Genomic DNA, 18,706 nt, shown 5'->3' on the forward strand with positions numbered 1-18,706 from the left:
ATACACACCCCCTTGGAAACAGGAATTTCTGAGGTGTAGGCAGGTCACTAATATCAACTGAATATTGCAGGAATTAAGGCTCCCGGTTGCATGTGGTTCTGAGGGGAAGTCCAGAGGGACTAAAGCTTAGGGAGGTTGAAGACTGGGACATATTCTCCAACGCCAAGTAAGTTAGTCCTTTATATGTGCATGCAGGTGAGATTTCTTGCAACATCAGTCATTTATGGAAATCTGTCCTATAAGCCACTTGTGAGGCTGAGGTACTGACCTCAGGGCTCGGTGTCAACAGAGCTTGCCAGGGTAGACAACTCACATGGAGGCAGTCCAGACAAATTTTCACAAGTGCTAAATTTTAGTTTATGTGAACTCCTTAATGGTAACAAACTCTGACGGTGCCTCGGGCGAGTGATGTAAAGAATTTTTTTTTTTTTATCATTTTGAAATTAGGAAGGACCCGGTGTCGTTGTGTGGAGAGTTATAGATGTGGACGACACGTTGCTGGCAGTCTCCGATGAAGAATGTGCAGAAGTGGAGCTCTGAAAATGTTTATAGAATGAAGGTATATACTTCATGTAGGAACTCTGGGATGCCGATGGGGAAGCCTCTCAGAAAAAAAATGTTACAATGCCTCGATTTGTTGGTGTCCTAAATGGAGAAAAGTTAATGAGATCGTTTTTATATATAGGCTTTCTGAAATTTTTCAAACTGAAAGATTTATTGATTATATATGATAATGTCGAGGAATGTGACTTCCTCAACTAAGACATCTGTTCCATACTTTCTGTATGACTCTGGTGGTTTAGCGCTTAGTTTTGAATATAAAAATAATTTTGCCACGCTTGGGTATATTTATCGTGGAAACGTTTCAGAAGCCAGTGGCTTCATCAGTCCAACTGAGACGAACCGTAGAACATGAAGAGTTTGAGGCAGTCTCTCAGCCTGGAAATGAGGGACTGATAACATCAGCCTGGGACTGGTTACTGCAGACTTCTCATTTTCCACTGCTCTGTGTTGGACTGAGAGAGAGAGAGAGAGATGAGAGAGAGAGAGAGAGAGAGAGAGAGAGAGAGAGAGAGAGAGAGAGAGAGAGAGAGAGAGAGAGAGAGAGAGAGAGAGAGAGAGTGAGTGAGTATCTTATAGAATCTATGAGGAATCATGAGGATGTTAAAAAACATTATTTATATTATTTATTTAAATGAACAATATACAAGCCCCAGTAGCCTAGCTGTGCAAGATAACTAGATGAGAATACTAGCAATAGCAATATTAATTCACTATGTTTAATGTTCATCTGAAAGTACTTACTAGGCCTCATAAAACAGAAAGTCACTCTCATTTCATAATTACGGAGTGGTTCGCCCATCTCATTGATATATCAAAATCATGCTGGACTCAAAGTTGTCATGTTAACGCTCATCATGTCCATGAACTCCTTGGCAAACTTATGGTCCAAGAAACGGTTTGAAAACCCCATAGTTAAGTCCAAGCGTCCATTGAGGCTGTGGGCAAAAAAACATATGAAACTGTTCATGCATCGTATAGATGAGAGTCGTGTGAGCTTCACAACCTTCACACAGTCACCCTCACCAGTGAACAATGGTGTCACGTCACCCAAATTTGATACAGTGTAATAGCTGTCAGGCATCCCCTGGCTTGTAAAATATCCATCTAAAATTTCAGATTTTGATTTTTCCATCAACTTAAGAGCCACAACTTGCAGGGGGCGGCCCTCACTTAAATGAGAATGTAATTTCTTGTGAAACTCCTTTACTATAGGCCAAAAATTGGACATCAGGTTTTCAGAGGTTTTGAAAGAGGTTCTGAAGCCAAATGTAGGGACATGATTGCCGTAAATACCTGTGGTGTCACCTTCATAATACCGTCTCAAGTTGACGTCATGCCCGGCCCGAAAATTTATTTCATGTGGCAATTCACAATGATCATCAAGCAGATTAATGAGGGTGGCGTTGATGACACCTACAAGTCCAGAGTGAAGCGTAACTCCCTCTTCTTTGCACTTTCGACGAAAAGAATACGTTAGATTCTTGTCGAATTGAATATTAACAAAGCAGGTTTTCACATCGGTTCGTCCTGAAACAGGAAAGGCATCCAGGAAAAGAGGACGAGTATCAGCACCATCCTGAAACTCCTTTCTGACTCTTTCCTTGAGTTCCGGATCTCCCAACAACTTTTGCCTTTGCTCTTCGTAAAGTTTCTGAGTTTGCTCGTCACCAACGAGCTTCCCCACCTGTTGTTCGTCGTTCACAGGGCGACCGGCAACCATATCGTCTAGAATGGTATGCACCAGGTTGCAGATATTGATATTAGTGAACCCGTCAGCTAACGAATGGTGAATACCAAACATGAGAGCGTAATTATGAGAGAAAATCGAATCCAGATCGGTGGAGGATGGTGTAGGTGGCAGGCCAAGGAGCCTCACACACCACATGGGTCCCTCAGATGTGTTGTAGATGTAGCGAGTCAGCTCTTCCTCCACTTCCTCCGTCTTTCTTTGTTCCACAATCTGTTAAAAATTATACATACATAAGACAACTGTCTTGTCATACGGGATATCGCACCCACCATATTTTAAAATGACACCCATCTTGTACTCATCTTTTTTTAACTTAGGTAGTGGTACTGTAGATAAATGGTTCAGAAAATAGACAAGGTGATGAATAAGATACTTGTGCAACACTTGAATATAAAGATACTCAGTGCAACACAAGCCACAGGGGGGGGGAAATCTTTGGCTCAAGTCGTCAGTGGTCAGTCGTCAGTCGTCAGTGGTCAGTCGCATTGCATTTCAGAAGGGGGTGGAAAAGGGAAAGGTTTTTCAGGGCAATTTGGGGTAAAATTTCTTTGGTTGACAGATAAACGTGAACTTTAATCCCACCCTTGACAAATGAACAACTTTATGGCAAACATGATATTTAAAAGTCACTTTTGGGGTTGGGGGATAGCACTTTAGAGCTGATTTAGAAGGGCCCTTGGTGAAATTTCCTAATTTTCCCGATGGAAGATAATATGGGGGGGTGGGGAAAAAAGGGAAAAAACTTTGGGTTAAAGAAAAAGATAAAAGGGAATTTTAATGAACCAAAAAAAAGAAATATCAGGTCAGCAAAAAAAAGGGAAAGCAGAGGGGGAGCAGGGGGCTTCCCCCAGTTTACTATCTTAATAGCAGGAGTGTGAAATAAGAAAAGATGAGCAAAATTAAAAAATGGGGAAACATAGAAATTATTGTAAAGAAACCCGGTCACCCGAAAAAACCAGAGAGTCCCTTTGAATGTCACATGGTATAATTCCCCTTTTCCACCAAAGGAAAAGGGAAAGGTGGGGAGTAGCGATGAGTCAGAGAAAATTTTAAAATTTTTAAAGAAAAAATTTTAAAAGAAGGTCAGCCATAACCCTTTTTGGGTTAAAGCCGGGGGCGAAAAAAACTTTTGGGGTGATTTACGGGGCCCAAAACCCCAAAAGGGGGGCAGAAATTTTCATGGACCGAAAGGTTTTCCACACAGAAAATGTTGGCAAGGGAATTTAAACCCATAGACGATTGCCCGGAGTTTGACGGGGAAATTTTAGAGTCAGGTGACTTTCGAAGATCCGGGATTTTTTTAAAAAACTTTTTTGGACAGAGAAACTGGGGCAAAACCCTTTGATTTGGGTTCTTTGGAAGGGAAAAAAATTCAAAATCGGGAGGTTAAAGAGCTTAAAAAAAGTGGGATAAAAAATCACCGGTTTTAAACATCAGGGAAATTTCCCCTTAAAATGGCAAAAAGTTTTCCGTCCCGACTTTCTTTTTTGGGATTTTTGGCCCGGAAAAATTATTGGGTGGGCGGGAACCAAGACCCGATAAGGTCGGGAGGGGATCACATATGATGTTTTCCAGGCAAAATTTCAGGTTCCATCAAAATTTTCCCAAATGGGGAAAGGGGGATCAAAAAAAAGTGATCCAAATGGAAACAGTTTAAAAAATATCGAGGGCAAAGAAGGGGCATAATGGGAAAAATTAAAAGAAAAGAGGGGAATTGAAAACGATATTTTTTAAAAGAGAGAAAAAAAAAGGGGAATTAGAAAAGAAAAAAGAGATTAGGGAGGTTAAAGGTAAGAGAATCGAAGCCCAACCCCAAAAAAAGGTTTCCCTTTCGGGGGTATACAGAAGCAAGATCAGGGAAAAGATGGGCCCACTAAAAAGTTCCCCCGGGGCCTACTGACGGGAAAAGGGAAATGTGTGGGAATTTCAAACATACTTCCTCCCTTTTTTTAAAGAGGATCCCAGGATATAAGAACATGGGAAACATAAGAACGAAGGAACACGGAGAAGGCCAGGGCCCATGGGGAGGCAGGTCCAAGCCCCTTTTGGCCAAGCCAATGCCCCCAAACCCCAGTGGCCGGCCACTTTCAAGGGAGGAACAGGAAACCGACCTGTTAGCACAAGCTACTGGTGGTCCAATCCAGCCCACCCACATCGCACCATGTATTTATCCTGAACTTATTTTTAAAAGCTACACAACGTTCTGGCCTCTATAGACTGTGCAATTGGGAGTCATTCCACTCACATCCAAATTCAGTCACCAAACCAGTACTTTCCATCCTCCCTGGAATCTGAATTTTTCCAATCCTAAACATTGCTATATGAGTCCTGTCTAGGCTATAGATATTTTTGCTAACAATTATTTCTACATCCCCTTTATTTATTCCTGTCTCCACTTATAAACCCCAACCTCATATCCCCACCTCTACGTCCCTTCTAGAGAGTGCAGTTTCAGGGCCTTTAGTCTATCTCCCTTCATAGGAAGGTTTCGATACATGGATCATTCATTAATCCTCCTGTGCTGCCTTCCAGAGAATTTGATCCATTCTGTAATACGGTGACCAAAACTGTGCAGCATGGGTCTAAATGAGAGGCCTCCAAATCTACATGATAGAGTTGAAGAACAACCTGAGGACTCCCATATTATTTATGCTTCGATATGAAGCCAAGGATTCTATTAGCTTATTATGAAATACTTATGCACTGTTGTCTTGGTTTGGGATTACTGCAACCAGAACTCCTAAATCTTTTTCGCAACTGTAATATTAAGATTCACATTATTTAGTTTATATGTGTATGGTTATTATTCCATCCAACATTTAGAACTTTGTACTTGTTCATATTAAACTGCATCTGCCATTCGACCACTGCATCAGTCTATCTCAAATCTTCCTATGCTCAAATGTCCTCGTCAGAATGAATTGACGGTTTATTTTCGGTGTCATCGGCAAACCTGCTGATGTCGCCTTATGCCCTTCATCTATGTCGTTTATGTGAACAGAAACAGCAGGGGGCTCAACATCGACCCCCTCAGAACACCGTCAGACGCTCCTCACTCTGATTTCTCCTCACGCATTTATGCAAACCTCTGTTGCCCATTTGTCAACCATGCCTCATCCATAGAAAAAATTCTCCTAGCATTATCTGTAAGGGCTTTAATTTTCCTCACAGTCTCTGATGGGACCCTGTCAAAAGCCTTACTGAAGTCCATATACACACACGTATTCATTTTCATGATCTACCTCCTCAAATACCTCAGTGAAAAAAAAGTTAATAAATTGTGAAGGTATGAACGCCTTGTAAAACCATGAGATCTGCTAGATTAATTTATGCCAAGGTGGCATGAACTGCTCTTCGGCAAATTATTGATCTCATAAATTTTCCCACTATGGAGGCAGTAGTTTATTGGTCTATAGTTCGAAGCTAAGGACCTGTCAATTGTTTTGGAAATAGGTATCATATTTGCCATTTTCCACTTATCTGCACCATGCCAGTTTGTAGGATATACAAAGATTACTAAAGGTGTGCTAAGCTCCTCTTTACATTCCTTTAGAACCCTGCATACAGTCTACTGTGGGCCTGGGGATTTGAAAGGGAAGGTTTAATTTATCTATTGGCTCTAAGGACCATGTCACTGTGACCATAGTGCACTAATATTATCGTCCTGTTTCACATAATTTATCATTACTGAATATCTGCTGGTATCCTCCTGTGTAAAAACTACTGAGAGGAAGTATGTAAGCAAAAATTCTACATTTCTTATCACTGTCAGTGTGTTAGAGCTGACCAGAACTTTGAGGGCCTATCTGTCCCTGGATCTTACTTGCATACCTGAAAGAATCCTCTTTGGGCGGCTCTCTGACTTCTCTTGCAACTTTAACTCATAATCTTTGCTTTCTAATTCCCTTTATTTCTCTTTAACTGAATACATCGATTTCTTAATTGCCCCTCTCCTCTTTTGGATTTGCCTATATGCCTTCTCTGACCAATCAGATATTTTAATCTATTGTTCATCCATTTAGGATCATTTTTGTTTGATCCAGATTTCATTTGGAAACATAATTTGACTGGAGAACTATGCCTGAAAGAATCATCATATCGGCAACCATCACTCACCTACCTGACCCTAGTCATTACCCAGTTCAACACCCATAATTTTCAGTCCAGAATCAGCCAAGGAAAGTCAGGGACGGAGACTTGATTGCCAATATTGGGGAATTCCATGATATAAGCAAACTGAGTGATTTGTGATCACTCTCCCAAGTCATCATTAACCTCAAGATTATTAATTAGTGTTTCCCTACTGGCAGAACCAAAGTCGTTGAGGCATATTTCAGTTGGTTCTCTGTCACAACTGTTTTAAAAAACAACTGGATCGTATCAAGAAAGTCACCCGACCTCTAAATTCCTGTCAAATTCGCTGCTCCAGCTGAATCTGTCAGTAGTTGAAATTCCCATTAGCACAACATTTTCGTATGTAGATGCTCTAATAATTTCGTCCATGTAGTTTACTGCACTCCCATCAAGATTTGGGGGCCCTGTAAAATCACAATTCCAAAAATTAGTTTTTCTCATTCCTTTATATAGCTGGTAAACTACAGATCCATATTAGACGCTTCTAATTTCACATTATCTTGTCTAACACAACACTTGAAATTGTCTCTGACATATCAAACACTTCCACCACCTTTCCTAAGGGACCGCACAGTGTGGAATAATTTATAGCCTTGTATGTGACATTTCAGAGGGCATCTCTATCTTCAGATTGAGTTGTGGTTCCTGTTATAGCACACATCTATGTTTCTGCACTTGTACTCTAATTTAGCTCATCTATCTGTTTTCCTAACACTCTGCTATTAGCATAGTAAACTCCAAGGGAGCTAGTCCCTGCTGCCTCAAAGCATGTCCCCTTTGCCTGGTTGGGACCTGTTCTATTGTCTTTATTTATAATCCCACAATGCCTTTACATTTATACTGTTTCCAACCTCAGTGTTGCAACCTGCTTGTTTCCACATACAATCCATACCTCATCTTCCATCAGTTTAAAATCAGGCATTCACCAATGGCCTTCTCTAATCGAGTTCGTAGTTGACACCTCGCCCCAGAGAGATGAACCTCATCCCTTGCATACTCATGTTTCACTATAAAAGTGTCCAGTTGTCAATGAATGGGATTGTGTTCTCGCATCTGCCCAGCTAGCACCTACAACCAATTGCTCCCAGACAACCATTCATTTCACTTCTTCTAGGCAAAGATGCTACATATGATTGGGATACCTTTAGGACTTAATGAAATCTAGCTGACTCAATTTATCTAGCATAGCCTTCTCCTACCCTTCCTCAATATCATTTCACTAAAGACTGAGACAGATACTGGCTGTTCCTCATTACCTGACATGATATTATCCAGTCTGTCACTGTCCCAACACTAGCCTCCAGGAAGCACACTCTATTCTTCATCTTCTTATTCCACTACAAAAAGCACGGTCAAAATATATCTTACCTGAGAGTCACTTTAACCACAAGAATGCGCTTACCTTCACAGGGCAGAAAATTCCCTACCTTCACTGGGCTATTGACTGAAGCACATTCATCCTGAGAAACAGAAGGATTTCACCTTTCCAGATCTTCACTCTTAACTTTCTCTACCTCTGATGCGCTCTAATACTGCAGAACAACTCGCCACTTGTGTGCAGGTGCTGGGCTGCACCTCACACTGCTGGTAGCTGCCGTTACCTCTCACCTACAGCTCCTGCAGTGGAGACAGACTGCAATCTCACTGTGGAAGCCTCATTCCCACATCTCCAACCACCTCACACTTTTCCCAGGCCCATTGAGGGGGCCCTTTCAGCCCCCCAAACCCCCCTCCTCCTGGAGAAGCAAGACCTCCCCCCCTTTCCAACTCCCCAAACCCTCATTTTTAAAAACATTGCAGAAGAAAGATGTTTTAAAAAACCGCCCATTTTTAACCCTCAAACAGCTCAGGGTCTGGGGACCCCGGGAGACTGACCACTGAACACTGAGACGGGCCCCCGCCCAAATTTCCGTAATGATAAATTAGGGGAACGGGGAGATAATAAACTGTGCCCCATTAGGGTCCCCGGGATGGTCCTTAGGAAAAATAGAAAAATTTAAAACCTAACAAATCCCCGGGCCCTGAGGGAAAACTGAAAGCAAGGGTTTAAAAAAAGGAGGAGTTTAGCAAAACCTTTTCTAATCTTTCAACATATCATTTACAAACGGGCATGGTGCCAGAAAATGGAAAATGGAAAATGGGATACCAATTTTTTAAAAAGGTGACAGGTCCTTAGCTTCTAAAACTATAGACCAATAACCCCAACCTCCATAGGGGGAAAAATTTAGGAAAATAAAATTGCTGGGGGCAGTTCGAGCCCCCCTGAAAACCCCAAAATTAATCAACAAATCTCAGCATGGTTTTAAAAAGGGGGTTCCCTTGCCTTACGAATTTTTTAAAATTTTTCCCCCAAGGTATTTGAGGAGGTAGATCATGGAAAAGGGAAAAAGGATTTTGGGATATGGACTTGAAGGCTTTGACAGGGTCCTAACATCAGAGACTATTGAGGAAAAAAAAAAGCAATGGAAAGGAGGGGAAATTTTTTTCCCGGGTAGAGGGAAGGGGACAAAAGGCAGAGAGAGTTTGATAAAGGGGGGGAAATCAGAGTGGGGGTGTCACGAGGGGGTTCCACAGGCCCTGTTGGGGCCCCCGCCCCAATCTACATAAAAACCCTGATGAGGTAAAGGATACAAACCAAAAACCCCGATGACACCAAAAAGGCCCTTCGAATTCATTTTGACGAGGGCATTCGAGCACCCAGGAAGATTTTAATAGACTGATGCAGGGCGGAGAAGTGGAGATGAAAAAGACAAATGCAAAAACCCAAAAAGTTGGGGGAAAACAATAAACATGCCACATATAAACCAAAAATGTGATCTTAACATTAATTTTCGAAAAAGATTTAGAGTTCTGGGTTAAAACAGAATCTGGGAAAACCCAAAAAACAGTTAAGTTTAAAGTTTTTTAGAAACCCCTTTTTTTTATCAAGAAAAAAAAAATAAAGGGGTCCAGGGTTTTTCTTTTAACCCCAAAATCCTTTGGGTTTGGGGCCCCATTTGATTATGCTGCACAGTTTTTTGGGCAAAAGCAATTTTGAATTTGGGTATAAATTTCTGGAAAAAACCAAAAGGGGCATGCAAAAGGGTCCCATGTATCAGAAACTTTCCCATGAGGATAAATTTTGGGCCCCGAAAACCCCTTCAGAAAGAGAGAATTAGGGGGGGAAAGGGTTAAAATGTATAAAAGGAAGACAGGAATAAAAAAGGGGGGAAAAAAGTGTGCTGGAAATTCTAGTTTTAAAGGGACCTTTTTAGCAATGGTTTTGTTGGGAAAACGGGTTCCCGGAAGGATATAAGCACCGGTTTTTAGAGTTTTGGGTGAGGAAAAAAAACCCCCTCAAGTTAAAAGAGGTTTTATTATTTTTACACTTTACAAAAAATATATATATATGTTTATTTCTTTGCAAGGCTTACGATGCATGGTTTACATTTTATAAAATATTAATTACAAGGAAGGCCTCTAGCATGCCTAGGCATATGGTATATAAAAAAAGGACACATAACATCAACAGTGGTCTGTTACTCTGTTCTATATGATAGATACACATGCACGTACATGAGTATTACTACACGTATAGACATGAATATCTAATCAAATGCACATACACACTTATACACATGCATATACATACATAGACATACCATACATAAACACATGCAATGCATACATAAACACATACAATACATACATATGTAATACACATATATACATATACATGCTTGTATACATAGAGTTCCAGAGGGGTGAGAAGCAGGAAGAGCTGGTACACGATAAAAAACAGAGTAAATGCATATAGAGGTACCAAGGTTCCCTACCTGAACAGGTGAGTAAGAGCTGAGTACACCAGGTCATGGTGAAGAGGCTGGCATGAAGCCAGGTGTAACGTGTAGCAGGTTAGGTACATCCGGTTCCGGTGACCTAATTCCGTTAATTCCTCAGTCAGGGTGACCGGTCGCAGCCACTTGACCTCACTGCTGCTCATCTTCACACTAGCAAGTAAGCAAGTTTATTCAGGTACAGGTACAAATAAATAGTTACATAAATTGCCATACATAGCAGCATGTGTAGATTACCTAAGATAACCCAAAAATGTCAGACTGCTGCACTCGCTGTTCTCCTCACACTACTGCACACGCTGCTCACTTCACATTCGCTGCTGCACACGCTGCTCACTTCACATTCGCTGCTGCACACGCTGCTCGCCTCACGCTGTTCTCTGAGGGGAAGATATATTTCTAAGATTAATTTCTAAGTATTAACAGCTAACCCACAATCTGTACAATTTGTTTTTTTAAGACGACATTGTCTATTAGTCAAGAAATGCTTTAGCAACGGTATTATGACTTTTATTCTTCACAGTCACAGTTACATTATGAGAATAAAAGCTAGTTATGCTCTCCTAGATTTTCCTTTCCCGCCAACACAATAATTTGAAAAATTCATTGTTCGTCGCTCAACCCTCGGGACGAGCGGATGTGCGCTGAGCCTGCCCCCTGCTGTCAGCTGGAGATGCCTTGAATTTCGCAAAATGGTGCAGCAGGGTAGATGACGGGTAAACACTGTCGGCATTGAAGTGATACATGGGGCTGTGTATGCCCATTCAGCTCAGCTTTTACTGCCTGCCATCATCAGGGACACATACGGTATAGCAAATGAAGAACTGTATGGTGTAGCGTTGAATGGTGCATACCGAATCTTCAGGAAGTTTCGCAACACTAGTGTATATGAAGACAAGGTCGCCAGATTTCAGGATATTTGTATGCCAGTGAATCCTGCTGTGACGGTGAGGCTCCATGATGTGTCCCGCTACTACACGTGGGTGAAGATACGGAACGTGCCTTTTGAGGCTGATGAGGCGGACCTGCATGCCGTGTTTGAAAAATATGGGACAGTTCACATGGCGGCATTGGGTAAGTGGAAGGAAGGATCATATGCTGGGATGCCTGAGGGAAAGTTCCTCTTTGAAAATGACATTACGGCATCCCATTCCTTCCTACATGCAACTTGACGACTTCAGGACACAAGTGATGGTGACCTATGTGGGGCAACGACGTACTTGTCGCTTGTGCAGAGCCTATGACCACATTGCTGTGCAGTGTGTTCAACGGCAGGGTTTGCAGGTGAATGATCTACGTAAGGAGGCACCGGAGGAACAGGAGAAGATGGAGGAGGCAAGATCAGGGAAGCTTACTTTGTGTAAGGCTTGGAGTGTGGAGGTGGATGAGGTGGAACTAATGGAGGGAAAGTATGTAATGCTTCCAGGGGAGCCAAGCTCTTCCGGACAGGCACCGGGAAACATAGGTGAGGTGCCACTTGGTGAAGACAGGAACGTGGAGGCCACCATTGACACAGTGCTCCACGACCTGTTAGGAACTCCAGGTGAGGTCTCTGTTGAGAGGCTTGTGGGTGCCCTGGAGTCTGCTGTGTTTCCAGGAGGCATGGGGGGGGCCTGTCCGAGGCTCTCATTGATGCTGCTTTGCAGAGCTGTACTGTGGTGGCAGAAGTGCACGTGGATGGCTTCCAGGAAGATGTTGGGAAGAAGTCTAGAGGGTCACGGAAGAGAGCAGCTGTGCTCTCGGATGTGGAAGATGTGCTCACGTCGGCACAGCATTCGGGTAAAAAGGTTTGGGTAAATGTAGAGGAGTGTGGACCTGGAGGATCCAGGGGCAAGGGACCTCTGAAAGGTGGTCCCAGAGGGGTGTATGAGGACTAAGGGAGTATTAGGAGGAAGGGGGAAAGGGTTGTAGCTTTGTGTAAAGGCAAACCTCTTCTGACAGCTTCAAGATTCTCACTATAAATATTAATGGATTGCAAAACGAAAGGAGGTGTGCATGGTTTCGCGAGTTTATAATGAGGTATAGTGTAGATGTTGTGTTTGTACAAGAGCACAATCACAAGCCGGGTTGTATGTTGGTGATTGAGGGGTACCCTGCATATGCGGTACACTCTCTGAGATTGAAAGGAGGTGTGGCTATTTTGATGAAGGAGGCTAGCCCGTTTACTGTACATCACTGTGAGGAGGGTGGGGAGGGGAGGGTTATACAAGTAGATGGGATGTGGGGGAGGGAGAAGGTCACCTTTGTGTGTGTTTATGGCCCGGCAAAGGGAGACAGTTGGGTTAAGAATGAGTTTGTACATGATGTGTTGGTATATCACCTGAGGGCGCTTCTGGCGGTAGCTGTGGTGGGAGGAGACTTGAATTGTGTGATCCGTCATAGGGATGTGAAACCTAGGGGGGCAGGATATTGTTCTGGCATTTTGAGGGAGCTGTTAACTGGGGTGGGGTTAGCAGATGTGGGGAGTGCAGCGTGGGAGGTGGAGCACACCTTTGTGAGGCAGGGGTATGCGGCAAGGCTGGACAGACTATACATGATGAGAAAAGCAGTGGTACAGAGAATAAGTGTCTTGGATGTGGTCTTTTCAGATCACAGAGGTGTTTTGGTGGAATTGGGATGAGAGGGATTGCCGAACAGGTATAAGAGCTATTGGAAATTGAATGTTTGGTTACTTAAAGATGTCGAGGGTAGGGTCTTATTTGCACATTTGTGGGAAGGGGCGAGCGTGGATGGGGATGTATTGAGTTGGTGGGATACAACAGCGAAGATGGGGATTCAGGAATTCTATGTACGCCAGGGGAGGCATGAGAACCAGTTGGCTTATGGGGTTATTAGGTATCTTGAGGGGCAGTTAAGGGAGTGTTATGAGAGAGGGGGAGGGAGATGGGAGCCCCAGTGGTGGACTTCGAGGGATTGAAGGATAGACTCGGGGAATTTGCAAAATGAATGGTTCGATGCGGTAAGGGTTTTAGGGGGGATAGAGAAGGCGATATGGGATGATAGGCCATCGGTGTGTGTCCTGCGAGGGCAGGCACATCGGCACTTTGCTATGGAAATGGTAGGATTGCGGGTCCACGAGGAAATGGAGGGGTATAGGGAGGGGCAAGAGCTGGTTACAATGGAGGGGATGGGGGGGTTATGTAGATGTTTGGCATAGTGCATATATGAGAAGTGCAGGAGTGAGTGAGGGGGCGTTAAGGGAGACGGGAGATTGGGTACAGTGTGTACTTGACAGGGACGACAGGGGAAAGTTACAGGGGAATATCATAGAGGAGGTGTGGACAGCATTAATGGGCATGAGTCGGGGTAAGGCGCCGGGGATAGATGGGCTGCATAGCAACTTTTATAGACAGCATTGGGGTGTACTGAAGGAATTTTTGGTGAAATTGTTTAATGTCATGAAAGAGCGAGATGAATTGGGGGAGTGGCAAGCGACGGCGATTGTAGTTTTGGTACCAAATGGTGATAGGCAGTACATGGTGAGGGATTATCAAATGATATCACTCATGTATGCGACTACAAACTCTTTGCGAAAATATTGGGAATCCGTTTTAAGAGGGTCGTTGGTAAGGTTATAGTAAGGAGACAGTATGGGGTACCGGGGAGATCAATGTATGAGGGGCATGGGGTCATTAGAAGGTTCATTGAGAGTATGCATGAGGGGGGAGGGGTATTAGTGCTGGATTGGAGGGTGGCATATGATAGCGTCGAGAGGAATGTATTGTGGAGAATCACGAGGTGGCAGAGGTTTGAGGAGGAAATAGTGAGATGGGCGCATACTTTATATCAGGGAGCTGGCATGTGTGTGCAGATTAATGGGAGGGTGATGTTGCGTGTGCACATGGGCAGGGGATTGAGACAGGGCTGCCCTCTATCACAAATGCTATTTGCATGTTCACAGAACCTTTTTACAGGGCAGTGGAACGGTGAGCACAGGAGGGGGTGAGGGACAATCTGAGTGGTGGGAGACCTCGTATCATAGGTTATATTGATGACACGACAGTCCTAGTGAGTGGGAGGGAGGGATTGGAGGGTCTGGGGAGGTCGTGGATGTTTTTGGGGTGGCAACAGGTATGGCAGTGATTGTGGATAAATCAAAGCTCATGAGATTAGGGGCATGGAATGGGTGGGAGGGTGAGGGGAATGGGGCAAAGTTGAAGAGCGAAGGTTGAAGAGTGTCTATGTGAAGCACGGGTTCCTGAGGGTGTATGGGGAGGGGGGTGGAGGGTTGGGGGTTGTGCAAGAAGATATTCGGAGATGGTGGAGAGGACGGGATTTGCAAGATTGTGAGATGTTGCATGTCTTAATACTCAAGAGAGATCCGAAGAACAAGTGGTAGGGTCCATAGAGAGGAAGCTATGACCTAGGGAGGCAGTGGCTGTGGAAGGGGTGTACCCGATGTATGCTTAGGAAGACATCTGGGGACGGTTCAAAGGGTTGCATATCTAGCCATGTGTGAGGGAGGTAATGTATAGGTTCCTCCACGGGATCTTGCCGTCGGGGTAGTTTTACATAATAGACAGATCAGGGAGGGTGGGATGTGTCAAGATTGTGGGGTAGATGAGTTGGCTTTTCATGTAGTCTACTTTTGCAAACGTCTAGGGGTTGTGAGGGAATGGATGGGGAAAGTGATTCGGTATGTAGGGGAGGGTTATCGGTATTAAAAGTGCTAAGCTTAGATGTAGGTGGGGTAGAGGTGAAGGTTCAAAGGGCGGTGTCTTACTTAGAAGTTGATTTCGTCTTTGTATTGTGGGTCATGAGAGATAAAGGGGCGGGGGAACATAGGATGGCCCTAGTTGCAACTTTTTATCAGATGAAGTGTCACAACAGGGAAATATATGGGAGGAGGTGGGATAGGGATTTTCCAGAGGGTTATAGAGATTTTAAGTTGAGGGATTTATGGGTGTTATAGACTGTCAGGGGTAAGAACGGGCTGGTCTCCCCCGGGGGGTGCAATTGCATGCATGAGGAGTGTGTCGCAGTGGTCTGACTGTCTGTGTGGGATTGCTAGTTAGAAGGGTTTTTTTTTGGGGGGGGGGCTTTTTGGTCTGGGTCTGTGGGACTGTCCTACAGCAGGGAAGCCTGACAGGTCAGACATGACCCAGTGGGTACTTTGTGTGATTGGGGTTTAAGTTGTGTGAGTGTTGTATAGCTTCCTCGAGGTGTTTATGTGTGATATGCTTATCATATTTGCTTGTAAGGAGTTCTGGTGTTTCACACCGCATCCTGAGTCTGTGCGCAGTTAAGGGTATGTGGGCATCTAGGTTTCTGCCTTGAGCCAGTCTCGTCAGGGTGGTGGAGAAGAGTGTGTGAGTGTATTTGGAGGAATTATTGAGTGGCGTGCGTAGGGTGAGGGGTTGCATATCTATGTTGTGATTTAGACTGTAGACAGAAGTGGCGCTCAACAAGTGATTTTATTGAGAATATCTATGGTAAAATTTGAGCTTGGAAAATGCCAAGAGGGTTATGTAATATTGTATGCTTCAGCAAATAGGATTTTTTTTTTATTTATATGGACCCGTTTTCAGGGCAGCTTGTATGTCATGTGTTCCGGAAGTGGGTTTATGAGGCATTCTTCTTGAATTTTGTGCATATTCACTTATGTCGGTTGACATGCCATTGTAATCTCTGCACTAGCAGGTCATGCGAAACGCATAGTCACAATTAATTTAGATGCCAAATGTTGTCCTTTCTCTGTAGGATGTGATGTACAAATTATCTCCGGCAGGAACAATGTGCATTTTTTTTTTTGGTAGGTTTATGTATATAGCGTGTTATTAGGATGATATATATTATGAGACGTTATTTAGCATCAATGACTGTTTTGTCGTTATGATTTATACCATAGTGTATATGAAGGATTGACATTGCTTGTATTTATAGTGTCAGCCGTGTACTGGCTGGATTTGTGTTCTTATAAATGTTTAAGTACAAGAGATTTGTCACTGTGTATACTAATGTGAAAGTGGAATGTTTTCACGGGGGGGATGGGAGTGTAAGCATTACTGAGTAGGTATCCATCTTTTTTTTTATAACACCATCTGTTCATGTGAAGCACAGTACGTAGAAGCAGTGTTCGATCTGAGTGCAGTCAGTTCTGATGTCATTATGTATGTGCGTATTTCAGTAGCTTGTGTAGTTACAGTTGATTATTGCTCACCACCTGTATCTTGCTACATATTAATTTATGTACCCATATATATTTTGTACCTGAAGTTTTAAATAAAATAAAAAAAATTAGAAAAATTGAGGGTGGGCGAGTTTGTCCCTCAGATCAACATCCGTTTTCTGTCAAGTCACGAGCGTCAGCAATACATGGGCACTTGGTGACCTTCAGTCTTCTAGTTACTAAATTTTCGCATAGTCCAGGATATATATGATATACAGACTATAAAACATTAATCTTTGCACACTCGCCCGTCTAGGAAAACAATTTTTGAAGGAGTTCATATGCGTTTAGTTCACAAATTTTTTAAAATAAGGTGTAGGAAGCACTCACCTGGACCAGAGATATGAACCTCCACTCACATACTGATTGCTGCTGGGTTGAAGACGCTGATAGTTACTAATAAATGATCGACGTCATTCAAACTACGTTTTCCTTGTAACAGTAAATATTTATTCAATGTTATGTCATGTTTGCGCCGCTCTTACATTTAGAACAGTTTTCCTTGCAAAATCGATGGTGACAGTAGACGGAAGAATGAGGCTGGGCGCCTAACATGAAATTTGTTTATCTAATCATCATCTATAAATATTTTATCAAAATGCCACATATCGAAATTTACTGGCTGACAACAACATTGTAAAAGTTTCTTTCAATAAACGGTTTAGTGCTCTTTTATTCTTTCTAGTTTTTTTTTTTCAAATTTGGAGGTAAGGCGATCTACAACTAGTTACTTGGTTACTACCACATTCTTGGGTATTCTAGGTTCAAACTACATAATGTATAATTTTATATACATTCCACACGAGACTTAAATTTACTCTACGTCAAACTTGATATATTTTCACATAAGAGACGATGAAAATGTATGTAGGAAGCTGAACTACTTTATAATTGTATTGGAAAGTCTTAATAAAACTACTTTATAAAATTATATGCATCCTAATGTAAAATGATCATACTTTGAGCAAGATCAATACAATATATTAATACATTAATACATTATGGAAAATTTTCTAGGGTGTTACTTGTATGGACCTCAACATTACATGCATACAAGTAATCTCATTGGGAGACAACAGCCATATTGTTTACCGTAGTCACCCCGTGTAGACATTTGAGAAAACTTAACCACCCCTGGTCCCTGCTGGTGGTCCCTTCGACCCTCACAATCGTATCCATATCTATCCGAGACCAGTATAAATTGGATAGCACCCACAAGTACGGCGCTACTAATTAATTGTGGACTGTATAGATTATATTAGTTTAACTGAATGAAGGGGGGGGGTAGGTTACACATGGATATATCCATCAAGGAAAAACACTTGTACATAATCCCACCACTTACCAGATATCCTCTGGTGATCCCTTGATGTAGCTGGATCACCCATAACCTATCCAATTACAACATACCTAACTGGCCAGTATCAGTCTGCTATAACTAGAAGGGTTACTTAACTGTGGGTGATTGATACTCCTTATTTCCTCCATTCACCATCTCATTTCGATGTCCTGCTACACCGACACGGTTCTTATTCCAGCAGGACGAGGTATTCGTTGGTTTGTCCCTGTTTAAAAGTCGTGACTCCATAAAAACTTCGCTATCCTCGGGACGGGAACCACGAGGGCTAACGTGTTCACTCGGAGCAGGGCGACTTATTTCACTTCACGCATTCTCTTAACTTAGTGTTATTATCACTGATTACATTACAATTCACAAGATGATTTAATGTCTCATAATTATTATACACATTAGAGGTCACTCAATTAAGATCTGAGACCGATGAGTGAGGATTAAATCACGTGTATTTTCCCCTGGACACACTCCATGGCAGCGCACCAGTCACCGCCGGTCCCACCATTATTCACTAATTTTACCACTTTATTATGGTGGTCCCGTAAATCACATTCCCTCACTCTTCATCAGGAACAGTTACGACACTTCCTATTATGAAGTGAGGCCTATATTAATCCTTAGGCCGCTGTGAACACCAATTTCCTGTTCCCATGCTTTCCCAGCCTCTTCACTCAATTCAGAAAACTCCCGCTCCTCGATGCCCTGTCTCGACCTGTCTCCCCGCACATCCGTGCAGGCGCAGGGGGAACCCTGTTGGTTCTATTCCATTTTCAAATACATTTTTGACCCAAATCAACACATTAAACACCTATTAGGCACTACAGCTTCGGAAAATTAAAATATTTTCCACATATATTGTTATATTGTCATACAGTGAGAGTTGTATATATATAGGACCC

The 18,706-nt window shown here is 42.8% G+C and overlaps 1 protein-coding gene and 1 long non-coding RNA gene across 2 annotated transcripts in view; both read right to left on the reverse strand.

The window, feature by feature from the left end:
• Positions 1 to 1,174: 1,174 nt before the first annotated feature.
• The window catches only part of LOC128705375 (uncharacterized), a 45,044-nt gene continuing 27,512 nt past the window's right edge, over positions 1,175 to 18,706 (reverse strand). Inside the window, exon 5 of the mRNA XM_070085832.1 lies at positions 1,175 to 2,524. Within this exon, the coding sequence (XP_069941933.1) occupies positions 1,382 to 2,524 (1,143 nt within the window). The 3' untranslated portion in view covers positions 1,175 to 1,381. The remainder of the gene's footprint in view (positions 2,525 to 18,706) is intronic.
• Positions 9,822 to 16,890, reverse strand: LOC128686456 (uncharacterized). The gene is made up of 3 exons (XR_011392096.1): positions 16,784 to 16,890; positions 10,522 to 10,664; positions 9,822 to 10,437 (listed from the first exon to the last, which is right to left on the reverse strand). It is a non-coding gene; the product is annotated as an uncharacterized lncRNA (long non-coding RNA).

The sequence above is a fragment of the Cherax quadricarinatus genome, chromosome 17 (genome assembly GCF_038502225.1).
Source record: "Cherax quadricarinatus isolate ZL_2023a chromosome 17, ASM3850222v1, whole genome shotgun sequence".
Classification (NCBI taxonomy): Eukaryota; Metazoa; Arthropoda; class Malacostraca; order Decapoda; family Parastacidae; genus Cherax; species Cherax quadricarinatus.